Source organism: Dichotomopilus funicola (assembly GCF_033296635.1).
Source record: "Dichotomopilus funicola strain CBS 141.50 unplaced genomic scaffold C8A04scaffold_56, whole genome shotgun sequence".
Lineage (NCBI taxonomy): Eukaryota > Fungi > Ascomycota > Sordariomycetes > Sordariales > Chaetomiaceae > Dichotomopilus > Dichotomopilus funicola.
The window spans coordinates 171,984-193,003 of record NW_026944077.1 but is presented as its reverse complement, the minus strand read 5'-3'; the positions used below and the strand labels follow the sequence as shown (position 1 = coordinate 193,003).

General features: G+C 56.9%; 6 protein-coding genes across 6 annotated transcripts; 3 read left to right on the top strand and 3 right to left on the bottom strand.

Moving 5' to 3' along the window:
* Positions 1-194: 194 nt before the first annotated feature.
* C8A04DRAFT_39005 (Indigoidine synthase A like protein-domain-containing protein) lies at positions 195-2,777 on the bottom strand (the record flags this gene model as incomplete). Its single annotated transcript, XM_062784421.1, has 2 exons — positions 195-1,589; positions 1,665-2,777. 2 exons carry the CDS (start codon positions 2,775-2,777, stop codon positions 195-197), a joined length of 2,508 nt encoding a protein of 835 aa, XP_062634987.1.
* A 1,249-nt stretch (positions 2,778-4,026) lies between these two features.
* C8A04DRAFT_39004 (WD40 repeat-like protein) lies at positions 4,027-7,229 on the top strand (the record flags this gene model as incomplete). Its single annotated transcript, XM_062784420.1, has 5 exons — positions 4,027-4,177; positions 4,238-4,529; positions 4,599-4,916; positions 5,245-5,298; positions 5,357-7,229. 5 exons carry the CDS (start codon positions 4,027-4,029, stop codon positions 7,227-7,229), a joined length of 2,688 nt encoding a protein of 895 aa, XP_062634986.1.
* Positions 7,230-7,434: 205 nt separating this feature from the next.
* C8A04DRAFT_39003 (uncharacterized protein) lies at positions 7,435-7,917 on the bottom strand (the record flags this gene model as incomplete). Its single annotated transcript, XM_062784419.1, has 2 exons — positions 7,435-7,629; positions 7,765-7,917. 2 exons carry the CDS (start codon positions 7,915-7,917, stop codon positions 7,435-7,437), a joined length of 348 nt encoding a protein of 115 aa, XP_062634985.1.
* A 4,001-nt stretch (positions 7,918-11,918) lies between these two features.
* Positions 11,919-14,879, top strand: C8A04DRAFT_13965 (uncharacterized protein; the record flags this gene model as incomplete). The annotated part of the gene is made up of 4 exons (XM_062777914.1): positions 11,919-12,023; positions 12,123-12,352; positions 12,440-14,055; positions 14,215-14,879. Coding segments are annotated over 4 exons (2,616 nt in total), but the record flags the coding sequence as incomplete, so codon positions are not given.
* Positions 14,880-18,554: 3,675 nt separating this feature from the next.
* On the bottom strand, positions 18,555-19,937 carry C8A04DRAFT_39002 (protein transport protein sec20; the record flags this gene model as incomplete). The annotated part of the gene is made up of 1 exon (XM_062784418.1): positions 18,555-19,937. One exon carries the CDS (start codon positions 19,935-19,937, stop codon positions 18,555-18,557), a length of 1,383 nt encoding a protein of 460 aa, XP_062634983.1.
* A 579-nt stretch (positions 19,938-20,516) lies between these two features.
* Positions 20,517-20,908, top strand: C8A04DRAFT_13935 (39S ribosomal protein L53/MRP-L53-domain-containing protein; the record flags this gene model as incomplete). Its single annotated transcript, XM_062777903.1, has 2 exons — positions 20,517-20,697; positions 20,793-20,908. 2 exons carry the CDS (start codon positions 20,517-20,519, stop codon positions 20,906-20,908), a joined length of 297 nt encoding a protein of 98 aa, XP_062634982.1.
* Positions 20,909-21,020: the final 112 nt, after the last annotated feature.

The following is a 21,020-nucleotide window of genomic DNA, read 5'->3' as shown; positions in this document are numbered from 1 at the left end:
GCTAAGCGAATCGGTAGAGTATTAGCAGAATTTGGAAAAAGAGTTGCAGTTGTGAATCGTTGAACCTGGGTCTGAAGTCAATGAAAGCCTTGGCAATCGAGAAACGAAGGGCTGATGCTTAACATCACCACCCACCTTTTATTCCTCCAGAACAACCCTGTCCGATACCAACAACACCCTTGGTCAACTCGACTCTACCTCGATTCCACCGCCCTCCTCAAATCCCCCCTCAACCCCTTAAGCCCCACACTCACACTCTCCCTACTCTTCAGCGTCAACACCGCCGCCCTCTGCGCAACATCCACCAACTCAGCCGTCACCTCACAACCCCCTTTCCCTCCCTGAGCAGCCAACCCAGCCACCAACACCCCCATAAACGTATCCCCAATCCCATTCACCGACACCACCTCCCGCTCATCCACCCGTTCAGCAGCAGGGAACAACCGCATATACACCCCGCCCACATCCGTGTTCTCATTCATGGTCCGGCTGACAACATACCGCGCATGGGCTAGGTCACGCAGACGGGGGTCATCGTGGGAGAGAATAGTAACCAGCAGCGCGCCGCGCGGGCCGAGTTTCGCGAGGAGGGTGGGGATGTAGGGGAGGAGGTTGATGCATTGCACGGGGATGCCGGCGTCGATGATTTCGGTTGCGGCAGTTATTGTTGTGGGGATGTCTTCGGCTGCTTCCCCTGTAGAGGATGTTGAAGAAGAAGAAGCAGAAGAGGAGATGGGCTCGGTGAGGATATTGAGAAACCGTTCGCGGGCACCGCTCAGGATGCCAAACGCGTCGAGGACTGCAAACCACGCTGGTGAGCGCTCGTGGTCGAGGTAGCCGTGGCGTGTGGCTGCGTCGTACATGGCGCGCAGTTCGTACTGGTTTGGCGTGCAGAGGTGAACGCTGGGGCTGGGGAATACGCCGAGAGGCGAGGGTGATGATGGTGTGGTCTTCCTCTTGAAGGCGGGGAATAAACGCTGGGATTTAGCAGCAGAAACAGGTTCATACGCGACACGGGAGTCATGGTCCGCAGCAGCGCGCAGCCATGTCTGGATATCGTCCGCAGACCAGTTCGCGTCGACGGCGACCCATTTCGGCCGGGACGCTGCGACGGCCGCGGCGGTCCAGTTGCCCGGAAAGGTGTGCGTGTGATTGGTGAAAATATCCATGTCAGCCATAGCCATGACAAGGTTCTTGTTGGCGTCGTTGACGGCCACGTACTGTGCTGTGCGCGCGCCCGGATGCTGAGCTGGGTCGAGTTGTTGCACCATGGATGTGTCCATGCCTTCGGCGCGGAGGGCGGAGAGGATGGTCGAGCCCGCGATGTCGTTGCCGACGAGGGTGTAAAGGCGTATCTTGCCGTCCCCGCTGACACGGTGGGCTGCGAGGGCGAGATTGTGGCCGACTCCGCCGATAGACTGGCTGATGGCGGACGGGTTGGAAGTGTGCAGAGCAGGCGATGCTGTCGTCGATGCAGTGATGTTGGTCTTGCTGCTGCTGCTGCTGCTGCTGCTCTCTAGGGGCGCATAATCGCAACTCAAATCAAGGGCTACCGAACCCGCCACGAGCACGTCGACCGGATGATGATCCTAGGTCGCGTGTCAGTGGCAGGTTGACTGAGAAGAAAAAATAAGCAAAGTATATTTCATGGCCTAACGCCCTACCTCTGGTTTCGCAGTCGACGTCTCTACCTTGGCCTGGCTGTGACCTTGTGTCCTCGGCGTAACAGGTGCGCCGTCCATCAGCTTAGCCAGCTCCACGGACACCTTAGCCGCGCGGGCAACGTTAGCCTGTACCAGCGCCTTGTTCGCCGGTACACTACGGCCCTGTGTAAGCTCCCGAATCCGCTGCAGGACATACGGCGTGTTGGCGTTGCCCGTGAAACCCTTCTCCGTCGCCTCTCGCACAGCAGTCTCAATCACAGCCTCCATCTCCTTGCGTGGGATCCCCGCTTCCTCCGGGATCGGGTTCGCAAACAACAGCCCGCTCTCGATGCCCAACTGCTCCTGCGCCAGAATAATCGCCGCAGCGTCCTGCTCATCCCGCACCACGGCCGGACTCGGCACGCCGCTCTCGCGCGCCCAAAACGCCGGGAAATCCACCTTCCCCGCCGCGTCCCGGCCGTCCGCAAACGTCGACACAAACGCCCCCTGCGTCTCGAGGAACTCTAGCGTCCGCGGGATGTCTAGAAACCCCTTGCACCCGCTGCTAATCACCGCCACCCGCGTCCGCCCAAGCTCCGTCAGATCTGCACTCACGTCCATCGACACCTCCCCGCCACGGTGCACACCACCAAGCCCACCCGTCCCAAACACCCTGATCCCCGCCAGCCGCGCCAGCACCATGGTTCCCGAGATCGTCGTACCTCCATGTGCTCCCGACCCCTGCCGCACAGCCGGCGCCGACAAGAACGCCAGGTCCCTTCGCGATGCCTTGCGCGCGCCCTCGCGCACCATGCGGCTTACTTCCTCCGGCGTCAGTCCGACGGTGGGTTGGCCGGCTAGGATGCCGCAGACTGCGGGGACTGCGCCGTGTGCACGGACGATGCCTTCGAGGTCGAGATCGTCGCCGAGGGCGCCGTGGGTGTAGATTGTGGATTCGAGGGCCACGACGGGCTGGTTGCGGGCGAGTGCGGTGGTGACTTCGGGGGAGATTTTGAGGAGGGAGGAAGATGATGAGGGGGAAGAGGAGAAGAAACGACGGGATGAGAGGAGGCGGTTTCGAGGGGTGAGGAGGGCAGAACCCCGGGAGAAGGCAGTGGCGGCGCGGGTTGCCATGGTGGTCACCTCCCCGTTGGGAGTTGGTGTTTACTTTGTATGTGGAAGAAAAGAACTGTATAAGGTGGGATATGTTCGAAGAAATCTGGCTCTGTATCGGAGTCTTGAGGTTAATAGACCTAGCTTTGCAAATGACGAGAAGACCCAATGTTAAATATTCAACTCCACCAAAGACTGGTTCCAGTTATCGGTACAAGTCGCGACTCCGAACTTAGTGTGCCCCTCAATGGTGGATATCGCAGCAAGAGATCGTGACCAAAGATCTTGTGAGATGTAACTCTAAGGGCGGAATCCGGGGATTGCATGAGTCCACTTGGGGAAAACCGCGGCTGTAATTGGCCAATCAAGGGGCTTTTTGACTAAAAGTTTGGACGGTTTTTGTCGTATGATGCGTTGGGATTTTTAATGTTTTAACAAGGGCTCGAGGCGGGGACCAATCTCGATGTTTGGATTTAGCAGCGATAAACCGGTTCAACAAGAATTAACGGAGTGTTGGAACTTAGCTGAGTCCTTTCCCAATTGCGTCCGAGAAACTCTCAATTCACTGCTCTTATGGCCCGTGCGTCTCGGTGCGCTCGGCCCGATACCCCCGAGCAGAATCTCCAAAGCCCCGCTCGAACGTTGGGCCTAACCAGATTAAGTCTGGTGTAGAATCCCAAGAATTCCAGTCAATCTGAAACCCGCCCTGTGCTGCCCTGCATGCGATCCGTTCTACCCGTCTTCCACGATGTTTCCATCCCGTCATCTCTGAGACGACACGAGAATGTGAAAGCGTGATGGTGCCGGGGCCTGTTCCGCAGCATGGCTGTCACCAAATGCAAATCATTCATGCTCTGTGTCCTCAAGTAGTTAAATTTACTCTCTTTTCCTCGCAGAATAAACCCACGAATAAAACCTACTTATTTTCCCATAGATGCATCCCACGTCAACTCGACGCGGATGACGGGTGGGAAGCGAACCCGGTTTCCTCGCTAGTCCGTCCATTAATTTCCTGCTCCTCTTTCCACGGTGACTATTTAAGGGTCTGATGCCATCCCACGGTCCTCCAACCCTTCCCCGGTTCTGCTCTTGGCCTCAATGCTATTATTTTGTCCCAAGACCAGGGCATAGTTAGAGCCAACTTCACCTTCTTACACTCGTTCTCCGTTGGGTTTTTAGATTTGCACATTGGCCATACCGCATTTTGTTTACTTCTTGGTGTAGTTTCGAACTGCGTATTATTTGTTGTAATTTTTCCACGACGTCCAAAATGGCACCGAATTTTTTGACAGCCTACGCGGCAGCACTCCTGCTCGCCACTCAATCCGCAGCCCTCAACTTCACCATCGCGAATGGGCAAATCTACACCCCTGGTCTAGCCATAGTCGACTCTCCCCAGCCGGGCACACCCCTCGGCGGAGGTATGTTCGAGTCCAGCCTAACCATTCTCCTAAAAAACAGCAGCCTGACCAGCATCGCAGACACCATCGAAGTCGCCCTCGATGTCTCGACCAACGGCCGCCTTCCACTGCCCCCATACGCCGAAGACAGCCCCAGCCAAATCCACAATATCAGCATCTTCCTGTCCAGCTACACCACGCAGCGCAATTTTACCATTACCAACGGCACGGCCTCGGCCAACAACGCCAGCCTAGGCAACATCATGTTCCAAGAGCCTGGCAGCACCGTCAAGCACGTCCGCTGGACCTGGCCCGACTGTCTTGTTGGTGATGGCAGCCAGGGGAAAGGGTTGGGTGACACCGATCGGGGCGTGTACAACGTATGTTTCTCTCTTCATCATCGTTCCTCACCCACCACCTTCAGTTCAAATCCAAGCTCAAGGTTACTAACCAATCACCCACTCCAGATCTCCATCCGCCAATCCTTCCGCCTCAACGGCACCGACCACTACACCATCTTCGACCTACCCATCTCCGTTTCAAACAGCATCCCCGAGGGTATCAGCGCTAGCAGCCGCAGCAGCGACAGCGGGGGTTACAGCGGCGAGCAGCGCCCGTCGTGCGACGCGCTCAACAACCCGCTGATGACACCCGAGGAGATCCACGAGTCGGCGGATAGCAGCGTACCCGTGATGTTTGCGCCGGGCGATGCGACGCAGGTGCAGACGAGTCCTAATGGCGCGGTGGCGAGGAGGGTTGGGTGGGCGGCGGTTATGGGGGGTGTTGTTGCTGCGTTGGTGTTGTGAAGTTGAGTTTGGCTAGTTTGAGAGTTTGTGTGCTTTGATGGCATGGTAAATTCTAGGCTTGTTGATGGAGGCATAAAATGTTCCAAACTTCCACACTGACTACAGCTTCAAGCTCAATGAAGTCGCGTAATTGATATTAATTTCTGAAACCTCACATTTCATCAAGGAAGACAGAAGAGCTTCGTCAATGTCTTTACCAAATCCTCAGCGGAATGAAGGCGAGGCTGAGAGACCCTTGTACTGGTCCCACTTAAATATGTCTTGGCATCTGCAAGGCTGCAGCCCAGAGAAAAAAAAGTTGAAGCTGCTTTCAATGGATCAACAATCTGCCCCACGGTTTTCCACCGCAACACCACAACCATTCTGGCCACATTTCCACAGCCACCATGTCGAGGCGCGATCAACAAAAGAAGCAGGACGATATGTCCTCCGATGAGGGATCCTTTGCCAGCTTTGACGACGATGATGCCCTATCCGACTCTGCTTCCGACGACGACCACGAGAACCACAACGCCAGCAAACTTGCCGCGAAGAGGAAAAATGCGCTCCTCGAGAAGGACTCCGAAGAGGAAGACTTAGAGCGCTTTGTGCTCGGGAGCAAGGAGACGTTCCGCGAGCAACTCTTCCGCGACGACTTTCTCCCCTCGGTAACCAATTCCACGGCCCTCGTCAAGACAACCACAGACGATGACGGCGACAATGACGACAAGCACGCACGCCTCTCGGACTCAATGCTATTCACGTACGATGCGGGCGATGACTCCGATGATCAGATGGAAATTGTGCAGGCGCAGCCAACACCACAAGAAGAGCCCGAAGAAACGCCGGCATGGGAGGACAGCGACGACGAGCGGTTGACGGTCTCCCTCGCCGGTGCGACGAGGTTGCGGAAGCTCCGAAACACCGAAGCAGAGGATGTGGTTAGTGGGACAGAGTATGCCAAACGGTTACGGCAGCAGTACCTACGCCTCTACCCGCTCCCCGAGTGGGCTCAGGATGCCACCGCCGGTTCCAAGCGAAGACGTCGCCGGTCGTCAGCCGGCTCAGACTCGGCCCCGGGTTCGGACGTGGAACTCGACAGCGACGGCGAAGAAATTGACAACGCCCCGCTCCCGCTCGATGCCTTCCTCCGCGATGCCAACTCGTTCGCCCGCGGCGCGGACAATACCAACAAGCGCCGCAAGCTCCGCCCCGAAACCATCGACATCCAGCGCACCCGCGACATCCCGGACATGCACAAGGCCGGCATCTCGTCGCTCGCCTTCCACCCGCGCCAGCCAATTCTCCTGTCCACCAGCACCTCATCCGTCATGTACCTCCACCACATCGACCCCGCCGCGCACCCGACGCCAAACCCGGCGTTGACCTCGGTGCAGGTGAAGCGAACTGACCTGCGGCGCGCGGCCTTTGTCGGCCCCGCCGGCGACGAGGTCGTTTTTGCCGGCCGCCGGCGTTACTTCCACAGCTGGAATTTGTCCTCGGGCCTCGTCAAGAAGGTGTCCAAGATTCAGGCCCATCAGCGCGAGCACCGCACCATGGAACGCTTCCGTGCCAGCCCGTGCGGCCGATATCTCGCTATTGTCACGAGTGACAAGAAAGGCGGCGGATCCCTCAACATTGTTAGTGTCACGACCATGCAGTGGGTTGCGCAGGCGCGTATTGACGGGCGCGGTGGTGTCACCGATTTTGCGTGGTGGTCGGACGGCGAAGGGTTGACGATTGCTGGTAAAGATGGGCAGGTTACCGAGTGGAGCTTGAAGACGCGGAGGACTGTCGGTGTCTGGAGGGATGACGGGTCCATTGGCGGGACGGTGATGGCGCTAGGTGGCTCCAACGGGCCGGCTGAGCTTGGTGGTGACCGCTGGGTTGCCATCGGGTCCAACAGCGGCGTGTTGAATGTGTATGACCGCAACGAGCTGCTAGCGAAGCCAAAACAAAAACAACAAGCCGGGAACAACAACAGCAGCACCACAGCAACAGTTGAGATTAAGAAACTCCCCACGCCAACTCGCACCTTCGAACACCTCACCACCGCCATCTCGGTTGTCACTTTCTCTCCCGACGGCCAGTTACTCGCCTTTGGTACCCAGCTGAAGAAGGACACGCTACGACTCGTGCACCTGCCTAGTTGCACCGTGTACCGCAACTGGCCGACAGAGCAGACGCCGCTAGGCCGAATTACGGCGGTGGCGTTTAGCGCGGGAAGTGATGTGCTGGCGGTTGGGAACGATGTAGGCAAGATTAGGTTGTGGGAGATTCGGGCTTAGTTGGGTGGTTGGGGTCTATGTTGGATGTTTGAGATCAGGTCTGTCTGGCATGGAGTTGGAATGAATGACAAGAAAGGGGAGAGGGAGTAAAAGATATCCATCACATTACTCAACCCAACCGAGACTAGAAATCGCCCCTAGATGCTCTCCATGTTCCCGATTGTGAAAATCAACCACCCTCCGATGCGCCCACATCCCAGAATAACTAACCATGTCTAAAAACCTCTCTCAACAACGCCCTCACAGGCCCCATCTCTTTCGCCCTTTCCTTCGGGTAAATCTTTCCCGTGTTCCGACAGTACTTGCTCAACGCTTTTGCGCTGCCAAACCGCCGCGGCTGTGTACCCAGCCTGACCGCATGGAGTAAGTCGTAAATGTTTACATGGACCGTTTCTAGGGCCTACGGAGGATTTTTTCATTAGTTTACATCCATTCCCTCCCTTAAAATAATCCCTCACGGCCGAAACAATGTGGGAATAACAACGCAAGGAAGGTAGATTATGGCGAACGACAGAAAAGGGGCAGACTTCATTACCTTCCGACACTGCGTGATACTGCTGGTGTTTTTGCCCTCCGCCTCGAGCCCGATATCGCGGCACAAACGCTGCCAGTCGGCCAGTTCGCCGTTGCCGAAGTAGGTGTCAAACGCTGCGACGATAGCGTCAGGGTTCCTCTTCTTTCTGGCCATGGGTGCTTGTCTTTACCCCACGATGGGTGGCAGGAGGAATACACGAGGAGGAGAGAGTAGTGGCTAATTAAGTTTGCCGCGGGACTTATTCTGGGAGATTTAAGTCTAGGAAGGCGAGACGATTTGGCAGTTTGGTGAGCAGTGTTTACTTTGGGTCTGCTAGATTACACCTCTCAAAGAGAAGCACCGGGCCGTTTGGACGCAGCTACCCCTATTCATAACAAAAGCTGACCCGTCCGCGGCTTGGGTTAAGGAAGAAAACATTGACAGCACTGCAACCATCCTGGGCTAGTTGGACGTTTGTTGGTTCACAATTGAGGCTTGGCCATGATCTGTCAAGCTTGTGCTAGATGTTGGTGTTGGCGTTGACAGGGGTCACACTACAATGCCAACGGATGTGCTTCTCCGCCCCAGGGATAACCAGAGCCTCGCGTTGTGAAAAACGGGCAATTAGTTGGGCTTTTTTGAACGTTGTTTATCCAGGCCCTACAGAGGGCCGGGCGAGATGTGTTGTTGGTGATATGCTACTCTGGTGCCTTGTGGTTGACTCCCAAGGCTGATTCAGTGGGGGTGACAACTGGCCTAGTAACCAACCAACAGTCATGACAACAAACTCTAAGCCTTGCTAAGGTACCACACATTTCTGTTCTTCATTTCGCCTTCTTGCACTATCCTTAATAAATTTGTCGCAGTGACCGCAGCAACAGTCTACGTGGCTAATCACCAGCAAAAAAAAAAAAAAAGAAAAAAGAAAGAAATCACCTGTTTACCAACTATTAGTTGCCCTGGGCCGCCTTCCCACCATTTCCAGATCAATCGCCTCGAGGATGGACCAACAAAAGTGCCAAAAAAAAGATTGACATGAACGATTCACCAGTCCGCTCAGTTCCTTTCACCCTGAGGGCTTCTCCCTACCCCTTACCTGTCCAGCTGTCTATCGGCCAGAACAACGTACCCCAACCCTCTCAACAACCACCCCGCATCCCCGCGGAGGCGGGCTTAAAGACGCATGAACACCCCATGCCGGGGTTCCAACGCTAGAAGGACAGAGAAGAAACTGCCATGAGGGGCTGCCGGTTCGGAGTGGGTTGCATGAAAGAAAAGAACGCCACCAAATGTTTCTCGCTCAAGTAAAAGAGGGGCAATTCCATGGGATGGGACTAGACCTGCACAAAGGAGGGGTAGGAATGCAGGTTGCATATTCCGAGCTCTGAGATCGGGGCTAATCGAGAAAATCTTTTTTTTTTTTTTTTTGGTTGTATCCTCTGTCGAGGCCGAATTTCAGCCGGGAATTTTCTCGTTGAGACGAGTGGGAAAGTGCAATCGGGTCTCTACCTGGGCAATTGACAAAAATGACTCCATAGGTAATTACCTCTTATCTTCACGATCCGATGAAAGGAGCAATGGAGGTTAGGAATTGTTTCAACCCGGAGGTGCGCCTCCCGGCCGGTTCCACAGAGGGCTGGCCCCCCGTTCCGTCTTTTTATCAATTGAATTCCGGTGGACGTTCAGTGAAGGCCCCGCAAACCCCCCTGGAACCGGGCGAACCAGGGAGCTGAAAGATTGCCGATCGGGACTGATTTGGGCCTGTTATTGGCCCATCGATGCGTTACCGCATTGTTTCGTCGAATCTCGGCCCTCTAGCTCCAAAACTCGACCTCCGATTGTTTCGAGAATCAGAAAGCCGGCCGGCCGGCCCAGGTCCGGCTACCGTCCGATCAAGAACCTTAGCAACCGACCCCTCAATTCATCTAGGACGAGATGATTGATGCGCCAGCAGCCTTGCCGAGGAATTGGGCTGGCCGCGCGGTTTCACACATGGCCGGCCTGACTCGATAACGTTATCGTATCACACCACCAACACATGGAAGTGCCAACCAAACCGCCCGATTCGGGATGGAAAGAGAGAGAGCGAGAGTGAGGCCTTTTCTTGGGCGCCATGAAGAAGACGTCACACAAACGAGCACGCGGCGCCCTCGTGTGTTGGCCATTCACTTGTCAGGTGCTATCCGCCACTCATCTCTGTAGCGTCCCAATGGCCGGCCGCCCTTATTGAGTCTGCGCCAAATTATCGTGTATTTCTCACCACCCTCACAACACCCTCCCTCTTGCTTCGTCATACCCTGATATCGTCATACCCTCGGTCTAATTCGTAGGCCGGGGGGATTTCGGGGCTTGCGGCTGGGCGAGAGAGACACAGAGCAATGAGTGGAAAAGTGAGAGAGAACTTGCGTCTCATTGGTGCCGGACCCGGGACCTCATTCAAGAAAATTGTCGAATGGGAAAATGCCCTGCAGCGCTTGCAGCTGCTTGCAGAATGAACGGACCTCTTCGCATTTGGAGCCGCTCTCTTTTCTCACACCCCTCTTTCTCTTGGCTTTGAGCAACAAAACAACACAAAAATTCCACAAAATCGCCGGTAGGTCGGCGGCTACGCCGACCCGCTCAGGCAGGGCTTGGCCGGCCCGCCGGACTCGCTGGCTTTGCATCTGCGTTGCTCACTCACGTTTTGCTGCCCTACCCTGTCTTGTTGTTGTGTCTTGTGTCTTGGAAAACGAAGGACAACTGGGTGAGCCCGGGCCGGCCGGGGACAACGTGTCAGGAGCCAACCGGCCGGTCCTCAAAAGACTTGGCTGGCGACTGCCCCTGCGACTTCAACTCACTTCAGACAACCCAACCCGGCCTGTTCGGTTCGTTTGCTTCGTTTCGCCTATTCGGCTTTTTGTGCCCTGCTCCCGTCGCGGTCGTTCCCGAGGCGGGTTTCGGGTACAGGTTTGAGGCGGGAAAGGAAGAAAGGGAAGAAGATAAACGGGGGGAGGGGTGGTCCGATGACTTTTTCGGGCTTTGTGTTGGTTGGTCATCGGAGTTGGTGGTGGTGTTGATGGTGGTGGTGGTGGCCTCAGCAGTCTAATTCGTAGGTAAAAAAACAGAGCCAGCCCAGACTCAGAACTCAGACTCAGACTTGCCTGCCCCCTCAAAACAGGGCGGTACGCAGCGGCCGAGCCGACCAGCCGGCCGGCCGGGCGGTTCCCGTCCCTATCGTGCCATGCGCGATTACTGCTGCTACATTCGCTGCGCTACATTGTAGCAGAACAGATGGAGGTTGCTCGCCGCAGGGCTGGGCTAATTAAGGCTGGTGGGCTTGTTTGGGGGCGGGCCTGCATCAAGTGGGAAAGTTGGCGCTGCTGCTTTATGCTTGCCAAGTCTCGGCCATCCACATGCCTGGGACATACAGGAAGGACAGCACATGGAAGAGGGGTGGATGGAAACAGCAGAGAAATTTTATCTTTTTTTATTGACGTGAATGAATGAGTGAGTATTTACTTCTTTTTGTTTGGAGGGTAGTACCACCAAAATAAAACCTGATTGAGAGCTGAGCGTTCCCTTTTGGGACAGACCTCAGCTGCTTCTTTGCATTTGCCTCTCTTCTCCTTTGGGTTGGTTGCCTGACCCGGCGTTTGCCCTGCCTCGACGGGAGGACCTGAGTTGCAGGTGGTTCCCTCAATGGTTCTTTCCCTTCGCCGAATGCTGTGTAAACACATCAATTGGGCTCGGTATTGGGTGTTTTCTCTTATTCCCGACTTCTATCCATCCCTTCACTCCGGTCTCACCCAATTCTGTCAAGACATGGTTCCCTAGACCACGCCCATCGGATGGGCTGTGGTTTTCGAAGTTTGAGTGTGTTTCCCGCATAGAACGTGGGAAGATCGCCTCATCGAAACCCCTCAACCAACACCCCACACAAAAAACCAGGGACCCTGAATACGCCATTCCTTATCTTTCTCGTTTCGAGTGGTGAATGGAGTATTATTAGCAAACGCACCACACCGAGGGACCAACGACCAACAAAACCAATTCACGGAGCAAGAAAGGAACGGAACACCCAAATATTACGTACTTATTCCATAAGAAAGGAAAGGCAAAGGAAAATGGCCTGGTGGGATTTTCGGCACCGGGTATCCGCCCGCGAGACCTCGCCGCGGCCGAGGTCACGGCGGAGTATGATAGGCGACGTCTTCCCCCGACTTGAGGCAACGACGCCACGAATCCGCAAACAGATCGAGACAGGGAGAGAAGGGGAAAGGGAGAAGGCGCTGCTGTCGCCGGTGTTTGAGGAACAGCAACATTTCCAGCAGGGGCCGCAGCATTACCATAACCAACAACAGCATTCTCACCAACATCATTATCAACATCACCAACATCAGCATGAACAGTCACAACCACAGTCACAGATACCTACCACAGAACCTGCCCTAACTGTGCATATCGATATCCGCTTCACAGACCCGACCTTCCCCCGGTCCCGCTACGCCCGCACCTACGACAGCTCATCCACGCTGCGTGCCACACCGCGTCTATGCCGCGGGCTGGTCCGGCGCATCGAGCGGTGCGCCGAAGAGTTCATCACGCGCAAGGACTCGGGCGCACTGGACATGTTCGACAGGAAGCGGAGCAGCAGTAGGAGTAGTAACAGCCGCAGCAGCAGTCGTGGTGCCGGTGGTGGTGACGCCAGGAGAGAAAGGGACGAGGAGTACGGGTACGAGCGCAAGCCGCAGCGGTTCGAGATGACGTTTCGGGTTATGCGCAGGAGCGGGAAGGGTAAATGGGCGGATACGGAACGGACCTATCGGTCGTACCAGAAGCAGACGCTCACGACGGCGCAGACGAAAGAGGTCGCGCTGGCGGTGCATCGAATGGTCGGGTTGTTTCTGCGACGGCATGATGAGGGCTTTCGGTGGGTGGACTGTCCGGCGCCGGACGACGACGCTGACATCATGGGACCCGGAACGGAGGTGGGGACCGGGAAAGGGGCTAGCGAGGGCGGTAGGCCGAGGTCGCTTCGGGATGGTTCACTGTCGGTATCGGCCGTGCCGGGGACGCGGTTTGTCGAAGCGACGCAGTCGTACGAGTTTGTGCCGGGGTATACCGTCGACCTGGATTTCCGCCGCATGAACACCAGTCCTAGCTCACAATCACAGGGATGGTCATCTTCGTCGTTGTCGTTGTCGTCGCCGTCGTCGAGCCGTCGTATCCAGATCGCGAGCGCCCAGACCACACCATTGACGGTGGCCATGGCTGAGGACCTGCTGTGGAATGGGCTTCAATTTGTGAACCAGCGTCTGGACTCGAAGAAGCGGGAACTCGACGACCGTTCCTGGGATCAGCAGCATTCAAGGGCGGTCAGCACGTTAGACTCTGGGCCGGACACGCTCGAGCTGAGCCTGCGCGTGTCCAACAACCTGGGACCTACCTTTACCCACACCCACCGTACCATCCACAGCAAACTCCCCCTCTTCAGTAACACCCACAACAGCGGGGATGACGACCATAACAACAACCATGAATGCGAACACTTCCTTACCACACTGCAGGCGCACCTCTCCCATCTCCGCAACGAAACCGACGCCACGCTCAACACGCTCAACGACTTCGAGTTTCGCGTCGTCGAGCTCCAGGGTGTCGACTGGACCCTCCACAACCCACCCACCCTGACCTTCACACTCGGCCCAGCAGCTTCCTATGGTCGTCGCACAATCCACGCAGCGCTAGACCGGCTACAGACGGGTGTTGGCGATGTGCTCCGGGGGCATAACCTGGCGATCCATATCCGCGCGACTAAGAGGGGCCATGTGGTGTTGGACAAGGCGATTGTGGCGCATGAGAAGAAGCGGGGGGTGAAGTATTCGGCCGGAGTAGAGGGAGGTTTCGGTTTGTTGTCGTCGACTTCGTCTTCGTCGTCGCCTTCGTCACGGTCGCGTGAGGATGCGCAGAGGGCGTTTGTGGCGCGGTTGAGGGAGCGAATCCAGGCGGATCTAGACCGAGTCTTTGAGGACTCGTGCAATATCGACGATCTGCCGGATGAGGAGGACGACCAGGGAGAAGAAGACCACCACAACTGCACCACTGACCGGCCGGTCACGCCACACCAACCCGATCAAGTTAACTTTGTGGGCGGTTCGCCCGCATCACCATCCCCATTAGGTCGGCCGCGCACACCGAGGGTGTTTCTCCTGTCTGGGCAGTCCATCGAGTCGCTGGGGTCGGTTGATTATCTCAGGGCAACAGCCGCTGCAGCTCTGGCCTCTGCGTCAGCACCACCATCTCCCGCGAGTGGGAGTAAGGATAGCAGCAGGCCAGGTTCTCTTTTCGGGAACCGCCGATTATCACCATCACCATCACCTTCTCCTCTCTCAAGGGCAACGACACCAACGCCGACGAAGGACTCGCAAGGTCTAGGGCTGGAACTAGGGCTGGGACTCGGACTCGGGATGGAAACGGCTAGTCGGGCCGGTGCAGGCACCCCCGGGCTACGGGCTGCGCCCGAAATCAAGCCACAACGATCGTTCTCGCTAGTATCGCGCCAGAAGTCGTCCGGGTTGCTGTCAGCGCGCTCGGCGTCGATGTTGTCTTCGCGTGCCCGTGTAAGCGAAGCATCGACCTTGATCGAGAAAAACCAGGAAGAAGGGTTGAATGTGGCCGCTACATCAGACGATAACCGGGATGGTAAAGGTGCTGGTGCTGCCGGATCGATGACGTCGGGCGAAGAGGCGAGGGTTCGCTCAGGGGAACTCCCTGTGGCGCATCAGAGCTCTACTTCCGACCCCGCGATGAAGCCCAAAGGAATTGTCAAAACCGACGACATCGCGGGTGAAACACCCCCCTCGACGTCCGCTTCCACTTCCATCAACACGCCCACCAAAAACCCACGCAGGATGGACACGCCCGGCCCGTACGTTGATGCTCGCGAGTACTTCGCGCCGAGCCCGTCACCGGCGCGGACGCCCAGGTCGGAAGATGTGCTCAAAGCCGATCTCGCCAGCACGCTCGCGAATGCTGATGGTTCCAATCCTCGCAGGGCTGCGATGAGCCCGCGAGAGGATGATGAGTTTTCCACAGCACCATCAACACCAGAGCTGAGCACGAGCGGGTCCTCGCCACGCCATAGCGTGCTAATCACGCCGAGGTTTACTTTCGCGAGGAGGACACCCTCTGGAGATATCGATGGAGAGAAGGGCGATGATACCGGTGAGCTTGATAATGTCGAGGGTGACGATAATCAGCACGAGCTGCAGGGGTTGTCGTACCCCGACTCAGAAGGGGATTTTGGGTATGGCCATCATGATCAGGGCCAAGATCATGACGATTATGATCTGGACAGTGGCCTTCGTTCCTCCTCGAACCAACCGACCCCGTTCGCTGAAAAGGGGTTGAAAGATGTCGAAGCGCCCGGGCCCGAGTCCATGCCCGAAGCCGACCCTGAACGAACCTTGCCGAACCCTAGTCCAGATGAAACCGAAAGCGACGCGAACAAACTTCCCCTGCAGCCGCCGGAAGATACCGACCCAGCAGCTCGGGCCGTGTTACTCTGTTCCCGCTCCTGTACACCACCCGAAAGCACCACCAACACCCCCCAGACCACGGCCAATTTGGTCACCACGACCCCCGGCATCAACGACAACAACACAATTCTGACACCCTCCAAGATTCCCCTTCCGCCTTCCTCCCCTAGCACCCCGATCGGCACCGAATTGGAACCGACTGAGTCCGAACGCCCCGAAAATCCTACTCCGGACTCCCCCACTCGCAAGTCCGTAGGCTCCGAAACGCAAGACAATTCGACATCGGACCCGACAAGTTGCGTTTCCGAACCCCAGGAAAAGCAAGACCAAGCCGAGGAAAGCTGGGACGGATCAAAAAAGGTTGACGCAACATTGCCGACTTTGGCTGCCGAAAATGAGGGTCAGGGGGAGAACCTTACAAAGGGCCAGGCAGAGGAGCCCGAGGCGGATCGGACAACGATAGCTCTCGGTGGCGAGGACTCTGACGACGGGGCCGATGTTCAAACCGAAGAGACATCGGAGACATCATCCGCGACCGAAGAAGAGTCCGAAAAGGAGGTTGTTTCCCTCGAAGACACTATCGGGGTCGATGTCGGTCCCGCGGTGGAAGTCGACTTGCTGTCCCATACGCCTGAAGACAAGACTGAGGACCAGACCGGAGAGGAGACCGGTCCCGTTTCGGACTCTCAATGCCCAGATGATACCCCGAACGAAGAAGACGGTGTTCTTCCCGGGACCGAGTTCCCCCTTCTCCCTCTTCCTCCCCTCGCAAACAACTTCTCGGACGAAAGTCCCTCCCCGACTGCCCGCGAAATCTCCCCACCCGCGGCCAACATCGAGGCCGAAAATGGCCCTTCGGGCCCGCTTGCTTCGCCCCCCGCGCAGGATGAAAAGACCGATGCAGCCAAGTCCGCGGTCTCGGAGCCAGAAGACCAAAGTGAAGAGGATCCCGCAGCGCCAAGCGAGCGCGAAGTTGGAGCCGGGGATGATTCGGACGCCGCGTCGGGCTCGCTAGATGTTGATGCCGACTCGGGTGATGTTCACTCGAGTGCGAAGGCCGTCGCGGCCCCGGGAGCTGTGCCGCAATTACCTCCGGTTGTTGAGACCGAGGCCGATACTGAAGCCGGTTCTGAAGCCGATGCCGAAGCTGATGTCAAGGCCGATGATACCGATGCCGACGAACCATGCCAGCGCTCGCTCGGATTGATCGAACAAGACGAGGGCGAGGCCATCATGGATCCTGCGGACTCGACGGACATGGAAAACCCCGCAGGTAGAAAAACAAAAGACGATGCGGATGTCGAAATCAACCCGGTGGTGCCCACCAGGGGCAGCTCGCCCGACCAAACAGTCGGTGAGCTCCAACCCGTTTTGGCGGCCGCGCTTCCTGCAGCGCTTCCTGTGCACAGTGTGCAGCCCGACGCGTCCGGCCCTGACCCCGCAATCCGCGACGCTAGCAAGGGTTCTGGCGCGCTGGCGCATGGCGATTCGGTCGCTTCCGAAGAGAAAGTGGAGCCCCACGCAGGGCCGGACACAGAGACCACACCATCAGGGTCAGATGCACGGAATGCGGAGAGTGGTGATGATGATGGTGTTGAAGTCGCGAATGGTGGTGATCGTGGTACTCAGGATGGGGATCTTGCTTGTCCGGACGGTGTTGAGGACGAGAATGCCGACTCCGAAGCGGGCATTGTCAAAGCCGAGAGCACCGTCGAGAAAAAAGACGCGAACCCGCGAGGCTACGAGATCGCCCAGCCTGAACCTTCACCCCTGGACGAACTAGCCCACGGCATTGGCGGAGGGGAAGTTGCTTTTGAATCTGACCAGGCGGCCGCTGTTGGTGAAGACGGCTGGAATGATGCCCAGAAATCCATCAACTTCGGGCCCGAGCCTGCGGTTGATGCAGTCAGCACGCTCAAAGTTGAACCGGGGCCGCAATCCCTCGGGGGCAACGAAGCCGCTCCTCCTGCTTCGGGTCTCTCGACGCCGTCACCCGAGACCGAGACCGAACCTGAGGCTGACCCCGAACCCAAGGGCTCGGATCTCGGGTTCGCCCGAGATCACATTCCACAGCCCGAAAGCCAGCCCGAGAGCCCGTCGACTTCCCCCGCCCCTTGCAAGTCGGTTGACCAGGGCACCACCACTCAACTTCAACCCTCGCCCTCCAACCCTGACCATCATCATCATCATCATCTCATCTCGACGACCGATTCCCCCATCACCCTCAAACCATCCCTCCTCATCCCCTCGTCCCCACTCACAACTCTCGGCCTCCGCACCCCACATCAACTCCTCACCAACACCCTCCACCCCAACCTGCGCGCCGCCTTGGGTGGTATCAAGCCGTCCGCTTGTTCTACACCGCGAAGGGGCGTCAGTCCCCCTGTGTCCCAACAGCGTCGCCGTGGTGGGTTCTGGATGGGCTCAGATGTCGATGCTGATGGCGAGGGATTGAGAGGTGGGAGGGCCGGGGCCGGGTTGTGGTCGTCGTCGTCTTCGTCGTCGTCGACTTCGGGGTCGGAATTAGACTCGGAGTCCGGGTCGGGGTCTACAGATTGCGAGAGCAGTGTTGAGGTTGAAATTGGAATTGGGAAGGAGGGTCCCCAGGTGGTTAGTGAAGAGAGTGGGGTTAGTACTGGTATTGGTATCGATACTCGTACGAGTACTGGTACTGAAAACCATTCGAAGGGTGCTGACAGCGGCGCTGACAACGACCCGTCTGTACTCCCCAAGATGGTCATGTTGCTTGCTGGTGTGGTGGTCGTCGGCAAGATGATGAAGAATGCGACTGCGTAAGTCAGTGTACGGATGGGGCCTTTGGTGTTTTGGTGTTGGATTAATGGTTTGGTTTGTCCTTTTACAGCGGTTCAGCTTTTTTTTGGTTTTTCTTCCCCTATTCTTTTTTCGTCGTCGTTTCCACGGACGAATGTATAGCAGGCGCTGATGATTGTACGACATTGACGATGGGCGATGGGTTTGTAACGGCTACATGAAAAGGTTGAGGACAAGACGGGAGATACGGATTACAATGGGGCAGCTCAGGCGATGCGTTTATTTCTTTTCGATATCTTTCTTGGTTTGGGTGGTCAGCGGGAAGGTATACACTGTAACAAAAGTCCTCGCAACGGGGATACGATCACTTAAGAGACGACGCTGGTTTTTTTGCCTGCTGATGAACGCCACGCTAATAACACATATCAAATATGGCACATAATATCGCGACACGAAATAGGGGTATCACCTGGCTTCACTCATACACACTCTTCCTCTTCCCCTTCCTCTCTCTTCTTACATTCATCATAGCTCATCTCTGACTTCTCCTTCCGCCCATAGCCTCTTCCGTGGATGCCCCTGATCATCCACCCCCTCTTCTCCCTCTGCCGTCCTATTCACCTCTTCACCGTCTTCTCCCTCTCTCTGATGCAACGTATCCTCCACCATCCGGCCCACCTTCTCAACCATCGAGTCGTCCCCACCCTCCCGCTCGCCTTCAACATTCCTCTTACTGTCATCCTGCTGCCCGACTTGTATCGTCGGCACAACCCCTTCCTCCCCGACCCCAACCACCACCGTGCCCCCACCCTCCACATCTGGCCTCACAACCTCCATCGTCGCCACGCCCGGCCCCGATCCCGTGTCCACCACCCCACTACCGCCCCCACCCACGCCCCCGCGTGCCGGCATCACCCCCTTAGTCACGCGATACCCCGTCCGCAGTGGTAACCACACAACCCACCACAGCGGGCCATAAAAGAACCGGCGAAACACCAACCACGCCAGCGTGCCCAGCAGCAACCGCAGCGCAGCCTGCAGGTACCAAGTATCCGATTTCTGTGCCGTGGCCAGGGCGCCGACGAGGTCGCGCGAGCGCGCGAGCAGGCCGTCGAGGCCGTCGTAGGATTGTTGGAGCTCGGCGAGGGCGGCGGTGGATTCCGCAAGGGTTTGTGTGGCGAAGGCGGACTTGGCGAGTTCGCCGGCGATTAGGCCGTGGGTGCGTTGGAGTGCGAGGGTGATGTCGTTGGAGGCATTGATCGCGGCAGATTGGGGGTCGTCGGCGGCGGCGGCGTGTTTCTTTTTGGTGGCGAGGCGGCGTCCGAAGAGCTGGGCGCGGGCTTCTTCGGGGGTGAGGCGTTTGGGTGGTTCGGAGGTTTGGTGTTGCGGCTGTTGTTCGGAGGGGGAAGAAGATGGGGCGGTTTCGTCTGGTTCGGTAGGGGCATCTGGGTTGGTGAGGACTGTTGACGAAGATGGCGAGACTGTAGCCGAAGCTGTGTAGGACGCGAGTAGGAGTTTGCGCTCGAGTTTCTGGGCCGCTTCTAGACTACGACGGGCTGAGATCTGAGCTTTCCGAAAGGATGTTCGGCAATCCTTCAACTCGGCCTGTAACCGTTGGGCGCCCTCTCGTAGACGTGTTTTGCGGTGCTCGGCCTCGCTCCCTGGTCGACCCGCGCGCAGGTCGATAATCTCTTCTTGCAGCAGCTCGAGATCCTCTTCTTCCTCACGCAGAACCTGGTGGATCTCGGCGCTTAGTTCGGTGGCTACATTGTCTTCGTCGCTTGAACTCAGGGGTACCGAACCCGGCTGGAAGCTGATGTTGGCGAGCCGGTCGATTAGCTCGCGAAGTTGTGTCGTTGTTTCCTGGAGCGCTGCGAGCCGCTCTTGTAATGATTCGAACGAGGACATTGTTGTCTGATGAGATGGTTCGTGGGTACGTTGGGTCCCAGTTCTGGTTTGGATCTAAGGTGGCGGCGTTGGGAGCCCAGGAAAACGATAAGGCGCCGTCGAATCCGTGTTGGATGATGAATTTCTGAGAGCTGGCATCTTGAATGCGAAAGCCAATGGCAGCACGTCACTGCGCATTTGCGTTTTGGAACGTTGTGAAACGGAGGCACGTTTCTGCAACCCTGCATACTGCGTTGAGAAGCTCCGTTTACCGATAATCCCTGCATCTCATGACCGTCCCACCACCGTTTGCATGCTCCGTTCCAATCGAACCGCAAAGCAGCTTGAACCGCATTCAACACCAATTTTCCAGCCAGGCCGATCACGAAATCGTCCAGCACAACCCCGCGTCCAGCGACCCCTGCTCAACCCTCCCGTCGCGACGATACCAGCCGAAAGACGACAAACCCACCCATAGCCAACCCCCCTCCGAAGCAACTAAACCAACAAGAAACGTACCCCAAAAAAGGATCAAAACCCCCACGAAAAAAAACAAAACAGAAGACTATAAACCCACCCAAAGACCAAACCCCGCCCACCATGATAACCCGCTTCATCACCGACGTAACAACCCGCTTCAACCCCTTCTCAACACGAGCCAAGTCAGCACGGCTCTTCCTTTCCTTCCTCCCGCCAACAGCCCGATCATCGGGCATGAACATCACTACACAACTACTGCCGCGGACATCGACAGAGCCGAGCTCGCTGGTGGTCAAGTTCAGTACGTTTTTTTTACCCGAGGAGGAGGCGGGGAAGTGAGGCTTTTGGGTGAGGTAATAGTTGAGGCTAACATGCGGGACCTTTTTTTCTTTGTAGAGGACGGCAAGGTGATGAACCTGGACTGCGAGACCATGAAGATCAAGAGCATTGTGGAGGAAGTCGACCGGCATTCGCGTATGCTGCAGAAGGAGGCGGACTTGGCGGATGCTTAAGCGTTTTCGATTTTACCGGAGGGATCAGGGAAATAAAATAAGGGAGGGGGGCGTGACGGAAAAGGGAGGGGTTTGTGTATATGTATGGCTGCGGTATACCATAGAGGAGAGA